Below are 22,521 nucleotides of genomic sequence, written 5' to 3' on the forward strand. Positions count from 1 at the left end.
GGAGGGAAAAAGTATGCAAGACATGGAGATATAATTAGAGGCTGTTTCAAGCCTTCAGCTTGAATACCAACACCTCACTGCAAGCAGTTATTCACTTTGCTTGCAACGGCAGCTGGCGGCAGCTGCTGCCAAGCGTCCGGGTAGTCTGACCGCCAGCACAGTGAAATCGTTATTGCCGGGGCTGGGGACGAGCTCGAAAAGCTGAATGGGTGGCCTTGGTAAATCTGAGATGCTTCTGCAGGCAGTGGGAGCTGCTGCAGGGAGCAGTTGTGGGGCGACGTAGGGACTGGGAGCCACTTGGACCTGCCCAGCCCCGAGAGCTGGGGTAAAACAGGAGGGGACTTGGGGCTCTCTCTGCTCCCACCATCCTACAAGGTAACTTCTGGCCTCAAAGGGAGGATGGGGTTTGTCCACTGTTGCAGTCTGTGAGTCTTGCTGACAGCCGAATTTTGGGTTGAACAGAGCAGCTGTTTTGTAGCGGATGAAGCACTTGGTGATGGAGCATGAGAACCTTCAGCCAAAGATTTATAAGGAGACCAGGGTCCAGGTTGGTAATAAAAGCCAGCAGCACTTCAAAAAACATACCTCAAACCCAAACAAAGCGATATGCCCTCAAATTCATGCCAGCAGTTCAACATCGTTGGGGTTGGATGAAGAATTATTGGTACATGGAGCACATCCAGCCTGTTGAGCTGGGAAAATACTGCTGGTAGCCTCCTGAGTCACAGCATCAGCCCTCAGCCTTCCAGGTAGCATGAGACCATTCAAAACATGCGTTGAGTCGGGACACATCCGTGGAGGTCCAGCCTCTGCAATGCAGGAGCCAGTTAAAAACATCCAAGTATCTCCTTCTGGAGGCCAACAACAGCATCACTGCCAATTTTCTCACCACGTTTGCTTCCAGGAATCACTTTGGAAAGGAGAGCTGAGGGAGAGGGACTCCGGGATGACAGCCAGAGCTGCTTCCACCTCCCGCTTGGAGAGCGAATGGCTCGTACACCTTGGGCATCTTCTCCAGCTTGCTGGTGACCCTGGCGGGATGTGTGGAAGTGGTGGCTCAGCTGTGCAGCTCTTCATGCCTTTAGACACGCCTGTAGCCCTTGCAGCCCCCCCTGCATCCCAACCTCCCCCACGGTCCAGCACAACTGGGCTGCGCTGGGGTGGTCCAGGCTGCTGCTGGCTCCTCAGCATCGCTGCTGAGTTGCCATGGAGACATTAATTAACCATCACCCCTGCCCGATGGTATCGAGCCCTAAGAACAAGCAAGATCATCTCCCTTCACCTTCATCACACACACTGGCACAACAAAAACCAGGGGCAGGCAGTCCGCGTGAATGAAGGAGGCAAAGCCCTGGGCAGACTATGTTTAAATGACTTTATTTTTTGTTTTTCTTCTTTTATAAATGGGCACAGCACAGAAATAATTAAAAAAAATAGACAGTACCATTACAGTGCTAGATCCATTGGCAAAGATTATTTTTATAGTCTTTTTTTAATTATTTTTAAAGTTTTGGCCATTGAGTAAGAACAAAAACAATTAACAAACATTTTATTTTATTTTTGATTTTTTTTAACAGACACTATGAAGCAATTTCAGTACTAAACTCTAGAAGAGTTATGTACATACAAAAAAAAAGTTCTGTTTAAGATATGTTTCCTATTAAAAATATTTACATGCATTTTTTTCCCCTCCCATGTTCACTGAAAGGTAAAACACTCGTCGTTTCTTCTATTGTTAAAGATTTGTTCTTCGCCTACTGGGAATTTAAACCCAAAGAAAAAGCAAAGTGTGGCTTACTTGTTGGGTTTTTCTTTGAATCATTTAAATCTTCTGGAAAGGGATTTTTTGGGGATGTATATCGATGGGCTTTTTTTTTTTTTGTTTGGTTGAGGTGTTTTTCCTTTTTTTTCTGTTTAATTTATACAAGAACGCTTCATGTTTATTTACAGAAGAACCCATGGGTGGCGGCTGAGCCTGGAGACGTGGTGGTGGTGAGCGTTAGTGAGAGGTGAGCGTGTGGGTTTAAAAAGTAGTTCTATCAAACTGGATATCTCTATTATTCTAAAGTCAGCAGGTCTGTCTGGTTTGATTGTCAGCTGTATTTGTACGACTTAGACCAGGGGGGACCCAGAACAGGGGTAGCTTATGCACATAAAGTCACTGGTGCCCTTGAGGTCTTTGGAGATGCGGTGGATGAGCTGCCTGGAACGTGGTGGGGAAAAAGAAATCTGGGCATCACGCAGGCGTCTCCTAGGGTGATATATTTTTTTCCAAAAAAAAATTAAAAATAAGAGTTAAAAAAACCCAAACAAACCAAGCAAAAAGTTTGTACACTCCAAACTGAGACTTCTCTATAGAGACCGGGTGTGGATGCCTCTACGGAGCCGTGGGCACAAGGGATGTGGGACAAACCGGAGTGAACACAGAGCCTCGGAGGGACTTTGGCTGCATCGCCACCCCCCAAGGCTTCACTACAGTTCCTGAAGTGGGTAAAAGGCTCCTTCCCCCCAGCCCTGGCAGACCCTGACCCATCGCTGAGATGGCCAGGACAGAGCGAAGAGCAGGGGCCAGATCCTGCAGCTCGTCTGAGGGCTGTGGGGTCCAGCACCCCCTGGCTGAAACCCCCCCTCCTCCTCGTTAGGTGCCGAGTTTGCATTGAACCTGTGCACGCGCGGGTGCTTGGCACCCAGGCGTCTATACATATATACACCTATATATTAATTACATACACATCTATATACATACATACACGCATGCCACACGCACCCCTGTCACCGCAGCCGCCAGCCCAGCAAGATACCAGTTATTCCAACAAACCTTTCAGTGCTGAACACCCAACGTCACTTTAGGAGCTGACAGAGCCTTGCAGAAACTCTCCGAACCCAGGAATGTTTATAACCATAAAAATGGGGGGGGATGAAAAATAATTAAAAATAATCCATTCTTGGTCTTAGCTACACGAGATCTCAAAAGAAATGTTTTGCTGTGAGGGTTGGGAGGCCCAGGTTGCCCAGAGCAGTGGTGGCTGCCCCATCCCTGGAGGGGTTCAAGGCCAGGTTGGATGGGGCTTGGAGCCCCTGATCCCGTGGGAGGTGTCCCTGCCCATGGCAGGGGTGGAACTGGATAGGCTTTGAGGTCCTTTCCAACCCAAACCACTCCATGATTCTCTGATTTGTCCCTGTTAAAGCCTTCCTGCTGGTGACTCTCAGCAGAGGTTGGAGAGCTTTGAATCAGGAGTCTGGGGCGTAGGAGCCAAGGTTCACATGAAGCAAAAATACCTCCTGCACAGGAACCTTCCCTCCCTCCCGCTTCCAGCCCATCATCTGGGCTTCCACACATATTTTCTAGCCTTCTCCTCTCTTTGAAACCCTCCTCCTGCCTCCACCTTATTCACATGTCCCAGGAGTTACTGGTCACCTTATCATTCCCCTCTGAGACATCGGCTGCTGCAAATCACTGCAGGGACAGAGACTGAGAACCAACACAGCTGGGAGAGGAGCCAGCACCATCTTCCACACCTTGCAATCGCAGGGCTCCTAAACCTATGAAACTGGCACAGCAAAAAGTCTTCCTTCAGAGCATCATCCAGACACACACAGGCATGCAGAAAAGAAATTGAAAAGAAAGTGGAGAAGCCCTTCTCTATGCCCACACTGCTGCCCATGCTCTCAGGGTGCACAGCTGGAAGGACAAGCACATCTGGGTGCCACCCCAGCTGGGAGGTGAGATCACTGCAAAGGATGCGTATGGGCTGGGGAAGGAGCTCAGTTTGTGTAGAAGGGTATGATGACACACCTGGCAGGCTTTGGGAGGAGATGATGCTGGAGAAGTTCAAACTACCATTACAGTTAAGTTTCTCAAAAACTTGCCCTGTGGACAAATCAAAAGCTGAGAAAAGATATTTTTGTTCCTTCCTCTCATGCTTCCTCACCCATCTTCACACCAGGAACCTCTTAAAAGCCCCTGCGAACAGCAAGATGTGTGCATCCATGCCAAAGCACTTGCTTGAGGGAGCAGCTTGCACCCGGCTGCCCACCACCCGCCTCTGGCTGCTCTCGGCACCACTGCCCAGCACGGGGCCAAGAGCCATGCACAGCCTTGGGGAGAGCCATGCTGCAGCCCACCCCCACCACAACCTCCTGTCAGCATCACTCATCGGAGTTTCATTGGGGTTTTACCCATCCCCATCGCTCTGATAATAAGGACCCCATTGTATGTACTTTTTGGCTTTCCCAAAGCACCCACAGCCTGTGTTTATCTCCATCCCACCATCCCCTACCCTACAAGGGAGGTACAAGATGAGCCTCCAGCAAGATTTTATTTTTCCTGCAAGCATCACCTCCAAAACCTAACCCAGTGCTCCTGGGGAGCTGAGGCGACAAGAAAGGCTCCATCATGATTCATCACCAGAAAAAAAGTAGGCTTCAAGCCTAAGAGCCAGTCTCCTTGAGCTGACATCCCCTCTCCAAGCAGAGAGCAATACAGAAAACACATGGCAGCAGCAGACATACAATGAATTAAGACTTTGGTCAATTCTGATTACCACTTTAATTGCCTTCCCCTTTTTTTTTTGCATGTGATTGGCTCATACTTTTAATTACTGCAAGAGAAAGCTCTGCCCAGCCTCCTCTCGCCCTCCCAGTTCCAGCCTTCCTTGCTTCAGAAACTGTAACGGATTTAAGTGCCAGGATTACAACTTTAACACCAGCTGAGTGAACCGAGGTTAAGCTTGAGTGAATAAAAAAATTGTATTATAGAACTTCAGACCATTAAATGGGGAAAAAATGGAAGGAAGAAGATTAGAGAAGCAGCTAAGAAAAGCAGCATTTAAAAGATTAAGCTGGGAGGTTTTTTTTAATGCAAGCTCAAAAGATTAAGTTCATGTTTTTCCAGAAGATGGTGATTTCAGGTGGCCTTGATACTTGCTGTGCCCTACTCATCAAATCAAGAAGAGGTTTGATTTCTGCCACTCCCAAACAGCCAGAGCCCTTTGTGTAGTCCCAACGAGACCAAAACCCCATCAATCCCATGAGTGAAAACCTTCTCTTTGGAGCAAGTGGCCCTTGGAGCCAGGTTGGCACCAGCCTTCTTCAGACGTGTGGTTTTCACAGCATCCTCATCCTCCACAGCCGGGATGGACCCAGGAAATGGGTACAGACACACATGTGCACACACACACTCTACACCATCTACCTTTCAGCATCACCATCCAAGATGTCAAACAGGACTGTCTTATCCAAAGTAAAAGAACTAAAATGGTGGCGATTTTCAGGCTGACATCTCTAAAATGAGAATTTCAGAGCCGGCCTGTGTACAGGGTCTCTGCTCCCTACCCTGAATTAAAACCCAGTCAGCATCCTGGGTCGCATTCCCTGCATTGCACACCCTAAGGGAGTGGAGCCCAAACCTCACAGCTTCCCAACCACGAAGTCCCATCCAGCCATCGTCCACAGTGCAACGAAAATTTACAGGGATACCATTTCATATATATAACTGTGTATGTATGTGTGTATATATATATACATATAGAAAATATGTGTTTGGCCTCTCATTTCCCTACCCTAAAGAAGCGCTGCTGTCTTGTAGCCTCCACCAGGGTCATAAATCCCTATATCTACCAACACCCTGAGGGGACAAATGTCACTGCATCTGTGCAGGTTAATTCATGATACAACAGAGTCCAAGCAACTCATTTTCTTCTGTTCTCCTGTTTAAATTGCTCTAAAAGCAAAGCCAAGGTCTCCGTGGGACACCACCAAGATTGCAACCATCACGATAACAAAGCTCCTTGACTGCATTGCAAGCAGCGCTTCAGCTAATTAAAAGCCAACTCATTGAAATACCTAATTGACTTTTCCGTGCAGACAGCCTGCTTGAAAAAAAAAACAAAACTAGCCTTTCTAGAAGGCACCGCTGGGGTCTGGCTCAGGCCCTGCTGCTCTGCACCTTAGGTGACCTCAGAGGGGAAACCACTGCACTTGGGTGATGATGCCTCCAAGATCTCTTGCTGTCAGGGCTCCTGGGTGCCCTGTGGGTTATACTGGAATTTAGGCAACAACAAAAGAAACACAAACCATCAGTCCTGGGTCTTGCAAAAGATGTGTAGCAGCCAACCTGCCCTGGGGCTGATCAGTGGAAAGCCACCGCTCTGCCTTGTCTTCCTCACCTTCTAGGTGGGAGAGGGGACAGAGCATTGCCTCTGCTTTGCATTTCTTTCCTTATGCTGCGTCCCATGCCTCGTGGAGCCTTGTTATCCCCTCTGGAGGAACTGGGGAGAGGGTTTAGCATCTCCATTTCCAACTCCTCTCCCTGCAAACTCCCCACCAAGCAACGTCCCACTCCGTTGTCAAACTAGTGCTGTCAGTCGAACTGCACAAGCTGAGTTTTATTGGTCACAGTGAAAACCCAGCCAAAGCAAGGTCCCTTCTCAACCAAACCCCTCAGCGGCCGGTCACACGTGGTTTCTGTAGGTTTAAGGTCTCTGGCTGCGCACAGCGAGGCAGTGAAGCGAGGTGGTGGCCGGAGGGGAGCAGCATGAGATGCCCCAATGTGGCTTTTTGCTGTTCCACAAACTCTCCGAAGAGTTGATCTAAGAGATCATTTCCAGCATACTGGCCATGTTTGTATTCATTTCTTCTTCCTCACTCCAAGAGCAAACCCTGGGGTATCAGGTATTCCAGCCCCTTGTGCTTTTTTTCAAGGTTTGAAGTGTATTTGAGAGTTGCATCCTCTCTTTGAAGAGAAGCAGGGAGCAAGGTAATTCCGGCAAAGCAACCGACCCCATTCAAAAAGAAAACAAAAAATAAAAACAAGAGAGCGGGAAAGAAACCTCCCTCTGTCCCAAAGGGAAAAAAAAAAAAAGGAAGATAAATCCAAACCAACCCCCCTGCGCCCCAAGGCTGGTAGAAGATGTCTGGATCCCAGAGTCCGTTGTGTTGGTAGGAAAAGCCCAGTGACCTCCAGCCGTCGTCGGCAGCCCGACTGCCCCATCCCGCACTCGCTAGGGCGCTCCCTGGGCACGGGTTCCTTGGCATTGGCTCCTTGTCCCATCCCTCCCGCTGCAGAAAGGCCAGCGGTGCTCGGTCTGAACTCAGCGATGCTCTGGGCACTTGATTTTTCATGATGCCAAAGATGTTTCTCCTTTAGTTTTTGCAGGTTTTGCTTTTTAAATTCACAGTCTGATCCAAAAAGAGAGAGAGAGAAAGAGAGAGAGACAGAGAGAGGAAGAGAAAGATTGGATGAAGTAGAGAAGGAAGGAGAGTTTGGAGCAGGGAGGGAGGGAGCGTGAGGCACGCCAGGCTCTCCTTCTATGCATAAAACTCCTCCTGCTTGTCGGGCTTCTGATACGTCACGTTGGCTTGCTTGGGCTCCTCCAGCGTGTAACTGCCCTCGTCCTTCTTCTTCATCCGGTAGATGAGCAGCATGACCAGGAAGGCAGCGAAGAGGGCTCCCACCACACCGCCCACGATCACCGCTGCAACACAGAGAAGTGGCACAGTCGTCAGTGCCGCCCCACGGCCCCAGCCTGGCGTTCAGCGCAAAAATGGGGCGGGGGGGGGACACCACTTTGGATTCAAACCTAGGTTTGTGCTTTACGAGCTTGCAAGCAACTTTCCTCCTGAAATCTATGGTTAAGATAACTGAAAATGAAGTGAGAGGACTAATGCAATCATGTGATTCAAGGAGCTTCAAAAAGCTCCCAAAAGCAGTGATGCTGAGTGGTGGTAGGACCTGAAGGCATCTACTCTACAGGGGCATGGTGGGTGATGGATCTGCACGAGGCAGCCCAGGCACAGAGAGAGGACCCTGCACAGGTTGTAACCTCACAGAAGGAACATACAGAAAGTCCCCAAAGAACTAACTGCTCATTTGGGTACCTGCTGGCATTGACCACACTGAGCTGAAGACCACCAGAATAACAGCTGCTCTGCTGTGCCATCACTCCTGGCTCCGTTTAGCTGGTGCTGGGACACGGATACCTCTGCCCCATCCCTGACACCCCTCTGGCTGGGACAAGTGGGCCTAAAAAATCGCCTCTCTCCTCCCTGCAGTCAGAGGTGGCTGGATGATATTCAGTCAGCACCATAGCACAGCCTTCCACTAACATCCCGGTTTTGTCCTGAAAACCCATCTTAGCAAAAGCAAATTGTCAACAGCTCTACACTCTCTTGGCAAGGACATGAAGACACCTGGGAACACACCAGCAGAGGTTCTGGAGCTGATTTGGCAGGTGAGTGTGGGTTACCGCAGGCTCCAGCCCACCCCAATGCCCTGCAAAGACCGACCCCTCTCCTTGGGCATGGACAGTCCATTGCCTGCCCCCCCAACCACACCAGCTCTTTCCCCACAAGCCCACAGCCTCCAGTCTCACCTATCAACACTTCTTTCCTCTCCAGGATGTTTTTCTGGGGGAGCTGAGCAGCCGAGTTACCGGAGTCTATTGTGTTGTCAATCAGCCCCGTCTCCGCGTTCTTGCCCAGCCCGGGTCCCAGTGGCGGCGTCACCACAGCCATCACCTCGTTACCAAGCTCAGGACGGGTTGTGTCTTCCTCCTCTTGGATCTCAAAGTCCCCGCTGGGGCCACTGCTGACCGGGACCTCCAGCTCGTTGTTGAGGACTGTCGTCACCTCCCCTGGTTCCATCTGGGAGAAAGGACAAGATGGAGCAGAAGACAAGGACCAAAGGGTGGCTCCTGCCTCCAGCAGCCCTGACGCGTCCAGAGGAAGGACATCACAGTACCAATGACAGGGTGGCCCTCCCAGTAGGGAACAAGGGGGACAATGTTGGGGTGTCCCTTCCCTGTGTCACTGAAGTGGACGATTATATTGCAGCGACACAACTCCACATCAAGATGGTCACCAAAAGGCTGAGGCCACCACAGCTGAGCTGGACCATTTTTGTTTGTCCCCATCCCAGGTGCCCTTGAGATGCACAAACTTTCACCTGTGCCCTGTAGCTTCCCCCAGAGAGGTCCCCACATCCCAGGCTCTCCTCTGGGCTCCCCATCCCCGGTGTGTCTGAAACACCTCACAGACACTTCCTGACAGACAAGAAGTGATGTAACTGTTTGCGCAACAGAAACACAGGTGGTGTAAAGATCAGATGCCATCAGATCAGCCTCGTGAGTGGCCTTTCCCTTTTCTCCTTTCAGCCTGCTCTTACAATTGCAGCCCTGCAGCACAGGGCAAGAGCAGCAGGAGCAGGACCTGGAGCCAGCCCAGCTCCCTGCCATGGTCCCTGGCCAAGCCCCACTAGCAAGGAGGCGAACCCAGCCTCGGTAGAAAACATGGGTTGGGTAGATGAGCCTCTCCATTCTCCTCCAGCCCAGCTGTGCCCTATCCCTTGCCTCCTATGCACCCCTACACCTACAGCTCCCTCAAGACCAGACCCCCAATATCTTCCCCCTTGCCCTGCCAGCCTGACCTGCTATGTGTCCACATGCTGAGCTGGACCGTACTGAGCATCCCGGAGAAAAAATCCCAGGGATTTCTCCTTTATGGGGCTAACAGCCCCCTTTACAACTGCCTTGGGATGTTACAAGTTGGGATGAGCCGAGCATGATGGGCTGGAGGCGGGCGGGTGAGCAGGAGCCCTCTCCATGTCACACTGCCCCCAGCGTGAGCGCATGGCTCGCTGCCTCCCACAAGCAAGCGTTTTTGTGACAGAGATTAATTGAAGGTCAGCGAGAGCCCAGGGCGCTATACATACATATACATCCACGGAAAAGAGGGACTAGTTTAGACAAATCACTCCACCTTTCAGTCAAAGAGGTTTTAAAAGGGGCCCTGAGGGGCTCTGAAGGAGAAATGGATCAGTGGATTAAAACCCTTGCTCAGGGCACCCGATGGGCTGGAACTGCACCGTCAAGCTGTAATTGTGGTGTATAGCGAAGGACTGCAAGTTGGGAATGGTACCATAAGCCCAGACGCCAAACCCAGAGGAAAGCTGCTGTTTTCTTCTGGGGCAGTGGTACCCCCAGCCCTGCTCCCCTCCTGCCTGGGGAAGCTGCTTTGGAGCAGCGGGGACACTGGGGACATGTGGCACAGCGCTGGTGCCCCCCGCCAGCTCTCACACCAGCCCCATCACCATGCTCTGCTGAACCTCCACCCTTTAATCTCCTTTCTCCAGCTCCCCAAATGTTCTGCTCTTCACAGGGCTCAGAGAAGCCCAACCTGGCTTGACCTCCCTCTGAGCAACTGGCTAAGGATGAATCAACCCCAAAAGCTTCCCGTCACCATCACTTGGCCCACAACCCCGTCAGCAGGTGAGAAGGGCTCCTGCCTCCTACCTGGGGGGCTTCTGTGGGTGGCAGCGTGGTAGGACTGGCTGGCAAGGCAGTGCTTTTTTCTGTGAGGTCTGCAGTCCTGGTGGTGCTTGGTTTTGGCAGGGACCTGGGCTTCGCTGTGCTGGTGGGGACAAGCCGTGATGTGGCCACCTCTGTTGGTGTGCTGGTTTCCAGGATGGAGGCAGTGGGTGTCTCCAGGGTGGTGGCCCGAGTGGTGGCTGACTTGGTGACGAAGGGGGGCAGGAACCTTCGGATGGTGGTAGGCTTGACAGTGGCCACAGTGGTGCTGGTGGTGGTTGCAGCCGTGGTGGTGGTGGCTGTGGTGGTCGTGGTCGTTGTCGTGGTGGTAGGGGTGTCGCTGGCAGTGGTACTGGTGGGAGTTGCTTTCCAGGTGGGGATCACTGGTGTCTCTGTTGTCCTGGGGATATACAAGATGCTGGTTGTCTGCTTGGGGGTGATGTCCTCAGCAGGGAATGCTTCGAAGGGGGTTGCCACGGGCTGCACCAAAGTGATAGGCAGCACGGCCGCTGTGGTGGGGAGCGTGATGGACATGTCCGTGGTGAGGCTAATTGCCGTCTCGAGCCCTGACTCCTGCTCGAAATCTGAAAGAGGAGGAGAAGAGTGAAAGGTGAAGCTGCTGCTGCCCTTATCCCCCAAAAAAGCAGAGGTAGGGAATGTTTCCAGGCTCAGCAGAAACCAAGGGCTGCAGGTTCCTATGTGAGGGTCTAATCTCTTCTCTGGGCTGAATGAAACGCCTACAACACACACATGCTGTTGTGCTGGGGAAGGGTTAATCCTGCCTGGAAGGGCTGGAGACTGAAATAGGAACTGGAGTCACTTGAGCCCAATCTTTGGGATAGTTCCCTTTGCTTTTGTCTAGGAGACAGCAGGAGGGCAGCTCCAGAGATGGATAAAGGGTGATGCCCTCCCTCACATCCCACTGTAAGTCTTTCTCCAGTTCCACCAAAACCCATGGCCAGGCTCCTCAGGGACCCTTCCCCAAGAACCCCACAGCTACTTACACCCTGAGCCAGAGCCTGAGTAGACATCGTCCAGCTCATCATCCCCAAAGGGGTCATCATCCCCGGAGCCCTCCAGGTCCACGGGCCTCTCATAGTTCTCATTTCGCCAGCGCTGAGCCTGCAGCCAAGCAGAGAAACACATGAGCAGCTCTAGCCCAACCAAACCAAGACCAGTGCCTGGAGAGACGCCTCCAGACAGCACTTGTGGGATGATGCCCTGGTTAAATGGGCCAGAGAAAAGCAAGACCAAGGGAGCAGGAGCGCAGAACCACCAGAATCATATCTTTTTCCCCAAAAAAACAATTGCCTGCTGCAAATCTTCCAGACAAGCTGATGGTTTGTGGAGAGCTCACATTGACTTCGATAACATTTCCCATGGAAACAAGCCCTTTGGGAACTGTAAGAAAAATTATCAGTTGGGTTCTCCAAGTAGCTGTTGGTTTGTTTTAGCTGATTGTCATGTGCTTCCTGGCACAGGTGTGACAGTAGCACACACTATCAGCTGCCAGGACTTGGAAAGTCTCAATATGAAACAGTATCAGACTTCAAATATTCTGTCACACTGCAGCCTGCTAAGATTTGAAAAAAAACCTTGCTAGTAGGGCTCTTAAACATCTTGTTTTGCAGATCAAAGTTGTTGAAAGAAGCAGTTTGACACTTCATTACAACCCAAACAAGGCAGCTTTGATCTGCAAGATAGCATCAGATGTTTCAAGATGTAATAAGCCAGGTCAGTGCTTAAATTTAAAATAAAGGGGAAGAAGGGTCCCCTTCACCTATTACAGCATTTTTTCCTTTTAACAACAGCTTTAAGTTTCTTTGTTTTCATTCCAGATGGGGACAAAAAGGAGTTTTGAAAAGGCAAAAGGTCTCTTGACATAGAAATCTAGCACATTTTGTGCCCACATCTCTTCTCCTGCAGCCCATCAGCTGGCAAGTCTCCAAGCCTGCTCCAGATCTGCTCCTCCATGCAGGGGGAGCTGGTGATACAAACCCATAGCAAGTAACCATGGATGCTGGACAATCCTTTGCTCCTCTACAGCATCCTTCATCTTAGGATTGCATCTGCCCAGCATAAACTCCTAAACATCCACACAGCCAGGACCAGACATAGGGGAATGCCCTGACTGCACTAAGTGCAGCCCCAGCCCACTGAGCTTCACAAAGACTGATTGATAAGACTTGTGAAACACCTCCAGATGTTCCCAGTGCAGAAAGGGGGCTTTAGGACATGGCTATTCCCAAAAAGACCCTCGTTCTCCTCCACTCCAAGGCACTGACATAAACCTCCTCCTGGCCAGGCTGCCCCAGCAGCAGCCCTGATGGTATTAGGCCAGGCTCATGCCATAAGTCTTGGGAACAGTCAGTGTTTATTTGGATTTACTGCTGCTTAGATCATTAATACTCCATGTGCTCTGAGCACTGCAGTCATACACAGCCCCAGCCTCCCCAGCATCGAGGGGGCTGCTCCCCCTTGCACGGCTGGGATGAAGCAGAGAGAAATGGTGAGCTTTCCAGCTCGGGAAATCACAAATCACGCAGGACGGCAGCTCCCACCTTGCGACCTGTGGCTGCCCCCCCATCCATCACAGCCTGCATCGCAGCGAAGACACAACTGGCTGGCTTAGTCCCAAAAGAGAAACTTCACCCAGACTTTATCCCTGACCCAGCAGACTCCACGTGACCAGAGGAAGGTTGGAGGGTGCCCACAGGAGGACCCCATGGGTGTGCTGAACCATCCCTTGCAGTCCCTGGTCCTCAGGGATGCTCAGAGCCTGACCTACAGGAGGAACGAGGCCGCTGCCCCAGTGGGAGCCCCAGCACTGGGCTGGGAAGCCTGCGTTACCGCTCAGCCCCAAGAGAGGGTTTTTGCACAGCACCAGCTTCATGCCTCCCAGGGCTGGGAGTCACGCAAGCCACATCCACACACTTGATCAATCTCCTCATCGTTGGGATGAGGCAACCAGCTTGCAGGACTCTCAGTTCCTCTGTGCATCCCTCTTTGGCTGGGCCAGGTGGGCAGAGGCTCCCTGGGGCAGGGAGGAAACTCTGGCGTGATGCTCGTCCTCTGCCCCACACCAGCCCCAACCCTGCCTGCAGCGGGATGCTGAAAGCCACCGATTAGCCAGCTCGAGCCAAGGGACAGCAGCTCCCATCCATGCAATTACAATTTCCCAGCTAATGGCTTTTGGCAGGGGGTTTCACTAACCAGCTCAGCCCTGCTTCCCCCGGATGGGCTTCATTAGGGAAATTAAACTCAGGGTCAAGGCAAAACTGCTGGAGGCACCAGGGCCCAAGACACCAGCTGGGCTTTGGGGGTTGTGTCACCTTTGATGGTGTCCAAGTCTGCAGGAGACAAAAAGGAGTGGAAAGATTTAAATGCACCCTGCGAGCTGCTGTTTCTCCGCTGAGCCATGCTCAGGAATGTCCTGCAGAAAGGGAACCACTTGTGCCACATCCCCATGGCTCAGAAAAATGGGACGTCACTGCCACATCAGCCATGGATCCCAGACCAGGATCCAGCTCTGGCGTCATCCATACCTCAACTGCCTGCCCTATTCCCACTCCTCCAACATCCAGAAAGGTCACAGATGAGCTGCTATAAAAGCAAGCCCTGGTGCAAAGCTGTCTCCATAGGACAGGGACAGAAGGTTAAATTTCAATAAACATTCCTCCAGTCCCTTCAACTGACCCCAAAATCAGTGACAGACCCAAAGGATTTGGATATTAGCAGCTCTGGGGATGTTAAGGCCACTACGCTGCGCTCGGGTAAGAAAAACATCACCCACTTGATCCCAGAGGACTCTTTTGCTCCTGCAGCTGCCACGGGGCTGAACAAGATCATCAGACGATGACGCCCACCCAGCCATTTGCTGTCCCCTTCGATGCCTTCATTCTATGGCTTGGCTGGGAACAGCAGCCAAGGGCCGCAGCAGCACAAATCACACCCAAATCCTGTGCTAAGAGCCTTGGAAAGCAAGCGAGAGCTCAAGCCCTTTGGCCTGGTACCATCAGAGCCAAGCAGGGAGATTAGAGAGGCTTCAGTCCCTCCCCATCGTCTGTGCACATCAAACCCCCAAGCACAGCGGACGCCTCATCTGTATTGAGCTGGATAATACCATTTCACAGAGGAAAAAGTGTAAAACTCAAGAAAAGAGACACACTCAGGCCTCCCACAAGCAGCTTGCCATGTACACCAGAGGATGTGGGCAACCAAAGATCAAAGAATCATTAAGGTTGGAAAAGCCCTCTAAGCTCATCCAGTCCAACCGCCAGCCCAACCCCACCATGTCTGCTAAACCATATCCCCAAGTGCCATGTCTACACAGTTTTTTGAACACCTCCAGGGATGAAAAAAAAAAGCCCTCTGCCAGGGCTTCACCACTCTCTCTGTGCAGAAATTTTTTCTAATACCCAATCTGAACCTGCCCTGGTGCAACTTGAGGCCACTTCCTCTCATCCTATTGCTTGTTACTTGGGAGAAGAGACCAGCACCTACCTCATCACAACCTCCTTTCAGGGAGCTGTAGAGGGTGATGAGGTCCCCCCTCAGCCTCCTCTTCGACAGACTAAACAGCCCCAGGTCCCTCAGCCGCTCCTCATTAGAGTGGTGCTTCAGCCCCTTCCCCAGCTCCAGTGCTCTCCTCCAGACACCCTCCAGCTCCTCAACTTGAAATATGCAGAAACCAGGGCAGCGAGTGGACCTGCTCGCCACACCTCTGTATGCTACAGAGCCCTTTACATCTTGGGACTTGTCCTGGGGAAGAAGGACCAACCGGTTTGGGTCCTCCTAAACCCCTGCCCACCCTTGCTCGCACATCTCTTCTTCCCTAGGCAGGGAGGATTAGGGTGTTATATTTTTCAGGGTGTCCCCACTCCATGGCAGGGCTTTCACAGAGACCTTTAAAATTCCTTTCCCCTGCCTCAAACATCAAACCAAAATCGTGCTGCCATGGCACAAGGCAACATTCACTGCTGAGCGTCTGGCTTTCACACCAGGAGGAAGGAAGCCTTATAAATCAATCCGTCTTTAACTATGGGGAGAGGCTGGTGAACCTCCCTGGGATGCTCTCAGGCCCTTCACTGGTAGCCATTGGCATGGCAACGGTCACCAAGGAAACCGCCTCCTCCATGGCGACGCATCCATCGCTGCTGCGGGGCGATGGGTGGTGTCCTGCGGCACATCCACCTGAACGGGTCTGGGGCCCCTTCCCTGAGAATGGAGTAGGAAAGGAGGAATTAAATGGCCTCATGGGGTGGGTTGTAGGGGGAGAGGGGGAGAAAAGCCCTCTCCAAAAACATGGATGAGCTCCTAGGCAAGTGATCTGATCGGGACGAGAAATCCCAGCTCAAGTCCCAGTGTATTCTGTCTGCGGGACCCCGATGAGGCTAAGAGCATCTCCCCAGCAGCCCTGGATGTGAGTTATCTGCCCCAGTCTGGGTGGTGGAAGCGACTAAATGCTGTCAAGGTTTCCAGCCCTCCTGGCTGTGGACAGAAGCTCAAGAGTTTTCCCTGAGGAAATCACAAGGCAAATAAAAAGAGCCAATATTTGGTGATTCCTAAGGCAGTCGGGACACAGGCTTGGTTCACGCCTGAAGCCTGGGCTGGCAGAGACGGGGCATGGAGCTGGGTGGTAAAATCCTTTCCTTGGCACACATCTAAGTCTCACAACAGCATGCACAGAGAGCAGAGCCAAGCAACCCCAGGGATGAAGCAAAGCCCAGGAAGCCCCCTCGTAGCCCAAGTGCCTCTTCCCATTGGGTCCTGCTGCAGCCCCCAGGACCACGCCTGGGGTTTGGGATGAGAAGGCTCCTGCTGCAGGGAGACCTGGCACAGCAGGATAGGGGTCGATGCAATTTTATCCCATGATATGGATGCCCATGGCCCTTCAGCAGCCTCTGGCACAACTCTGGGGCACAAGATGTGGCCAAAGCAGGGAAAGGGATGCAAGGGAAGAGCATCAGCAGGGACGTAGGCAACCAGACCACTCCATCTCCCAACAGGCGGACAGTTAAAGAGGAAAAGGACAATTGTGTCCGTGTGAAAGCAGCCTGGAGAACAGGATGGATTTGTGAAGGTGAGTGTGAGGACAGCCTGCTGTCCCATCCCTCCCCATTCCTTGGTGTCAAGCACAGGTTCTTGCCTCTGCATCCCATCCCCTGCCCATCCTGCTTGCAAAACAAACAGCAAAACCAGAAAGCCACAAAGATTTGGTTGCACTTCAGCCCAGTGAGACAGCTTCGGGGAGCCCAAATCCCTTGATCCCAGCGGCAGACCTGCAGCCCTGCATGCTGCAAGGGCAGGGGGAGAGGACGAGGTGGGGAGGAGGATGCCTTTGCCAGGACAGAGTGATGCACGTGGCGATGTCAGCGTGCAAGAGCAACAGCAGCTCATGCTGTGTCCACCACGGGAGATGCCGAATCCAGCTGCACTGGAAAGCTCAGAAGGACACAGCGAGGGTCAGCAATCCATCAGGGGCTGAAAGCCTTTTTCTCCAGGAAAAGACATTTAAACTGAGAACATATCACAGGAAAAGCGACGATTATTTCTGTGATATTTTCCATGGGATATTTTCAATTAATCACCCCTTGAAAGTGTCTTCTGGTAGTTTATAGAGAAAACCTTAATAACTCACCCCAACACGTGATTCAGTGATATTATAAACAGTTGAAATAATACTAACTCGCACATAAAGTTGGAATGAAAACATGATTCTGAACCCTAAAGACTTCACAATTCTTTTCCCACTACAAAAAAAAAATTCACTGAATTTCCACTCTTTGATCCAAGGCTGCAAGTTAAAAATAAATCTGTTGGGAAGCTGTTCCAGACAGCATCTCAGTGTCACCAGGACCTGCTGCCAAAGGAAAAGACCTCAGGGTCCCAACATGGTCGGCCCAAGCCAAGACTTGGCCCATGGATTGATGCTAGAGACCACCAAAGCTGCTTGAGATGGAGATACCCATGGCAAAGCGGGGAGTTGGGGCTGGAAGGCAGAGCTATGGCACAGCTGGAGTTTGGGGGTGCAGGATGCTGGTGGAAACTGGGGTCAGATGCTTTCAACCAGCCAAGATCCCACTTGCAAGACATGTTGTGAGCTTGGCCAAGCAGCAGCCAGTGATGTCGTATGATTTCATTCTCTCCCAGATTAATTAAGCCCCTGAACAACAGCTGCCTAAACCCCAGCACATTTTGATTTAATAAGCCAGTTATTTTATGCAAATAAAATAATCATTAACATTTACTGGGAAGCAGCAATTATTCTTGCTTTGTATCGATTCTCTGCTGCCAGTGAGGGCAACGTTGCGAGGAGCCAGGCTGGGAGCTCCCCGAAACCTGCGTTTGGACATCTACACTCGTGAGAGTTTAATCATCGATTGGGGAATATAATGAACTGCTGGGTTCAGGTACTCTGGACCAGGCTCAGCTCTTCAAACAGCATCTCTTCCTCCTTACAATCATCTGTCTTCACTGTCATTTTTTATCACAATTCTTCAATGGATTAGTGCCAGATCCTACCCCACTACACAATAAATATCCCCGAGCCAGGGTTGGTATGAAAAATAGCAAACCTCCCAACGTAAATTGTTGCTAACACCTCATCTCCCAGCACGCTCTGCTTTTTACCTCCAGGGAGATAGAGAAGGAAAAAAAAAAAAGCAAACACACAAACAAAAGTTCCCCCCTCCTGCTGCATGGAGAACACCAGAGGAAGAGGCACAAAGGAGCCCAGGGAGGCTCTGCCCTGCAGCAGCTCCGATTGCATCAGGCAGCTGAGGTGGCTTCCAGGGACTCCCCTGGGGTGGGAGGTCACCCCAAGTCCTTAGCACCCTCAGGATCACTGCGTTCAGCTCCTGATGCACCCACAGCGGTTCGAAGTGCAGTTCTGTGCCCCGCGGCTGCAGGTTTGGCCAGAGCTGATGGAGCACTTGGCTGGAAATGATGCTCTTGGCAGAAAGGGCAGCAGTTTCCCCCATGCCTTCACCAAGCCAAGAGGGACACAGAACCCCCTTGCTACTCAAGAGTGGTGATATCTGCTCATGAAAAATCCCAAGCATACAGTACCCTCCATCCTGCTGAGAGCACCCTGCTAGCCCAACGGAGACACCCTGCGTGGGATGGAGCAAAACCACAGGGAGGGCAGCCAGGATGCCTGCATCCCCAGCTCTGCCACCTGTCCTCCTCCAACTCCCTGCTCTACCTGGCCCTGCCGATTTCTTTTCCGCTCCAAAGGATTCCCGGTGCGCTCCAGACTCATTAATTCCCGTGGGATCGCACATTGCCATGGTGATGCAGGCAGCCCCAGGAACATCCAGCCCTCCCCGGCACGCTGCCCATGGACCCCAGGCCACCATCCATGGATGCTCAGGGTGGGCTTCCACCCCTGGCTCCATCCACCGCTTCCTTCCCAGGACTCGGGAGCTGCCGCCGTCAGCGGGAACTCCCCCTGGCTCATTACAGAATTGATTTAATTTGCTCTGCTCCATAATCCTATTGCAGCTTAACATGCAAAACTGTCTTGAGCTTTTCTCACCTTCCACAAAGGCGCATTTCAGAGCTCGCTCCCCTCTCTGAGACTCAGCTCTCTGTATTTTTTCCCCTGTCCTTCCTTGAGCGCTTGGCACAGGGGCTGCTGCTGTGCCACCGGCAGCAAGATGTTGCTAATTGGCACGTTGCGATTCACACGCTCCCCATCACACCCCTGGCTCCTCTGTAGAGACCTAGCAGCACAGACAGGTCCCTGGGAGTGCTTGTCCTACTCAGCTCAGGAGAAAATAGCCCCATGCACCATATCCAGGCCACGGAGATGGAGTTCAACCAAGACAAAGATCTTTGGAGTTGTCAAGGGCTAGGGAGCTGCAAAGACAGGTCTGGGACAAGTCACCAGGTGCCTCGGTTTACCTGCCTGCGAAATAAGTGCAAATACAATAATACAGGGCATGGGAAGGGAACAGGCTCCTCTCCCATCCCCAGGGCTCTGTAGACCACAGGACATCTCTGCAGAGGCGCATCCACACCTCACACCCTGCAGCCGCTTGCAGCTCATGTTTCCTTGCTCACCCACCCTCCCAGATGCAACTCTGGGCTGAAAGGCAGAGTTCTCCTGCCAGCCAGGCATAGAAAAGGGTGAGCAGCCTCCCAGGGGAGGCAGAGAGGCAGCAGAAGTAACTGTGCCATGAGTTATATCCTGTCTGCTAGTGCCAGTGGGCAGGGAAAGGGCATCATCAGCCCTTGCCACAGTTTGCCCCTTCCCTTTCCATGGGGTAAGACCTCTCCAACCAGGAGTCAGCCTTCTGAGGTGGGATGACAGCAGCAATGAGGCAGATGGCAGAGCTGGAGGTGGACAAGCAGAAAGCTCAGGATTTGGTGGCTTATTTTGTGTCTTGCTTTAACCTCACCAGAGCCCCAGTGCACCAGAGCCTTGTCGTTAAGAGCGGGTACTAAAAAAATCTAATTGAGATTTGAATGACACCAGAGGCAACCATCACATTAGAGAGAGGTTAGAAACCTTGTTATGAGGTTTTCAGCCATGCAGACGCCGTGGTGGCCAGCACTGCTGAGAGAATCCCCTGGGCACTGGCCTTGGGCTGGATCCTGCAGCTGCTGCTGGGCACAGGGTGACGTGCACTGGTGGCATTTCTCTTCCCAAGCTATTTTACATCCTTTTTCTTTTTCTTACTTTTTTATTTATTTTCCCTCTTTATTTTAACCTTTTCCTTTTTCCCCTTAGTTCCATGCTCCAGAACATGGAGTAGTTGAGGAGGCCCTGACCCAGGTTGCCCAGGTGGCTGCCCCATTCCTGGAGGTGTTCAAGGCCAGGTTGGATGGGGCTTGGAGCTCCTGATCCCGTGGGAGGTGTCCCTGCCCATGGCAGGGAGTGGACCTGGATGGGCTTTGAGGTCCCTTCCAAACCAAATCATTCTGTGATTCTAAGAGTCTATGATGCAGGGCACAGACCAAACCTCTTTGCTCTTCCCAGCAAAGAGATGGGAAGGAAAAACTCATTTCCAGCCCCCTTTACTGGAAAGAGAAGACCAGACATTTGCATCGTAATGTCTCAAAACTAGAAGCAAAAAAAAATCCCCAAATACTTGAGAGCTTTTAAGCCAGACCTTAGATGCCAGAGGAGCTCAACAGAAAGTTTTGCACACCCAAAGTTTTGTCCACCCAAAGTTTTGTCCCATGGTAAAACCAACCTGATGTTGAGGAGCTGTGGGGCACTTGGGTGAAGAAGAACTGACATGCTGCGCCTTGCTGGAAAGCAGCCTCCCCTCCTAATTACTCTCCTGATTACTCCTGAGAGGTACTTGGTGGGGACCTGAACTAATTATTCCCACTTAACATGACATCTTCACGTGTCCTCCTCCCTTGCTGCCCATCCAGAGCAGGTGAAACTAAAGAGCCTCGTAAGGAGTTTTCAATCCCAAGGACAGGTTGATTGTCCTTGGCTGCTCACTAGAGGTTCAGCTCTTCCAAAGACACCAGCAGTGCTGCCTGCAGCTGGGCGCTGGGTGGTTTTTGGTGACAGCTTGAGCTCCTCTGTGCATCCAAATCTCCCCAGCCAGATGGCCGGGCTGATTACACACTTCCCAGGTCACCTAAGGGCAACACCAGCCCTTCCACAGGCCCATGAGCTCCTGGGGAAGAAGAAAATGCATAGCCTCACATAAAGAGGGAGAACTTTTTTTACCTCTTTCCACTATTTGCTGCCAACACAAGCCCATTTGCTTCCCTTCTCCACAGCTGGGGGACCACGGGGACCAAAGCCAGAGAAAAAGCCACCACCGTGCACACAATGCTCCAAAGCCTCACAGAGCAATTGTGACTCTCCAAGTTCAGCTTTTCTACACAACCTCAGCAGCAGAAAGGAGGGAAGAAAATAGGTACTGGGATGGTTTGGTGCACGGCACCTCAGACACTGGTGTCCTTGTTCCCCACAGGCCACACTGCACGACCAGAGCTGGGGAAACCTAATCCCCCTCCCTCCCTGCTTGGATTTCCCATCTCTCCTGTGTTAAAGCACCAGCCAGGCAGGCAGCAGCACTAACTAAATATTAGAGTGGTGCCAGCCCTCAAGATGCAACGATTTAATGACCAGTGCCTTAAAAACGAGGCAGGGATGGAGCACAGCCTTGTATGTGCTGTGCTCCTGTCCCCTTGATTTGTAGAACCATAGAATGATTTGGGAGGGAAGGGACCTCAAAGCCCATCCAGTCCCACCCCTGCCATGGGCAGGGACACCTCCCACTGGATCAGGGGCTCCAAGCCCCATCCAACCTGGCCTTGAACCCCTCCAGGGATGGGGCAGCCACCACTGCTCTGGGCAACCTGGGCCAGGGCCTCCCCACCCTCACAGCAAAATATTCTGCCTAAGATCTCACCTCAATCTCCCCTCTTGCAGCTGAAAACCATTCCCCCTTGTCCCGTCCTTGCACACCGTGATCAAGAGCCCCTCCCCAGCTTTCCTCCCCAGCCCCTTTCAGCACTTGAAGCTGCTCTAAGGTCTCCCCTGAGCCTTCTCTTCTCCAGGCTGAACAACCCCAACTCTCTCAGCCTGTCCTCCTACTGGAGGTTCTCCAGCCCTCAGATCATCTCCGTGGCCTCCTCTGGACTCTCTTCAACAGCTCCATGTCCTCCCTGTGCTGAGGACTCCAGAACTGGTTGCAGGGCTCCAGGTGGGTCTCACCTGAGCGGAGCAGATGGGGAGAATCCCCTCCCTTGCCTGCTGGTCCCATGGCTTTGGATGCAGCCCAGGGTATGATTGCAAGCCCCTAAGCCAGAATGGACTCTGGTAAGGGGGTTAATTCTTATTGAGTCCATCCTGAGGCCTAAGACCCCAGAGCAAAACCTAGAAGGGATGTGAGGAGGAGTGACTGGGGTGCAGGGACAGCACCAGGGTCATCAGGTGACTTCATGGGACAACATGCCACTATCATTAAGGGAAGACATCTGATTTCAGGAGTGTCAAGAGAATTAATCAACCAGCGAGCAAAAGATGTGCAAATGCCAAATGTTCCGTTGGCTTGGCACATAAATACCCAAATATTTTGCACCTAGAAAATAGATCGATGGGTGATTAGCTTGAGAACAACCAGGTGTTAGCACTGCAGAAGGGGTGTGAAAACCCCAGCTCAGGCTCCGCGCAAACAGCGAGTGTTTCCTAGCACACATGGAAGCGCTTCTCAGGTCCAAGAGTAACCCAATTTCTGCT

The 22,521-nt window shown here is 51.9% G+C and overlaps 1 protein-coding gene across 2 annotated transcripts in view; it reads right to left on the reverse strand.

The window, feature by feature from the left end:
- Positions 1-4,525: 4,525 nt before the first annotated feature.
- SDC3 (syndecan 3) overlaps positions 4,526-22,521 on the reverse strand; it is a 45,789-nt gene continuing 27,793 nt past the window's right edge. Inside the window, exons 1-5 of one of the 2 annotated variants that reach the window (XM_069875256.1) lie at positions 18,511-18,636; positions 11,309-11,426; positions 10,290-10,888; positions 8,373-8,643; positions 4,526-7,475 (exon numbers count right to left, since the gene is read on the reverse strand). In XM_069875256.1, the coding sequence (XP_069731357.1) occupies positions 7,309-7,475; positions 8,373-8,643; positions 10,290-10,888; positions 11,309-11,426; positions 18,511-18,621 (1,266 nt within the window). In that variant the 5' untranslated portion in view covers positions 18,622-18,636 and the 3' untranslated portion in view covers positions 4,526-7,308. Of the gene's footprint in view, positions 7,476-8,372; positions 8,644-10,289; positions 10,889-11,308; positions 11,427-18,510; positions 18,637-22,521 lie in introns of those variants that run through there. The other variant, XM_069875257.1, reaches the window with a different exon arrangement.

This window comes from Phaenicophaeus curvirostris, chromosome 23, assembly GCF_032191515.1.
Source record: "Phaenicophaeus curvirostris isolate KB17595 chromosome 23, BPBGC_Pcur_1.0, whole genome shotgun sequence".
Lineage (NCBI taxonomy): Eukaryota > Metazoa > Chordata > Aves > Cuculiformes > Cuculidae > Phaenicophaeus > Phaenicophaeus curvirostris.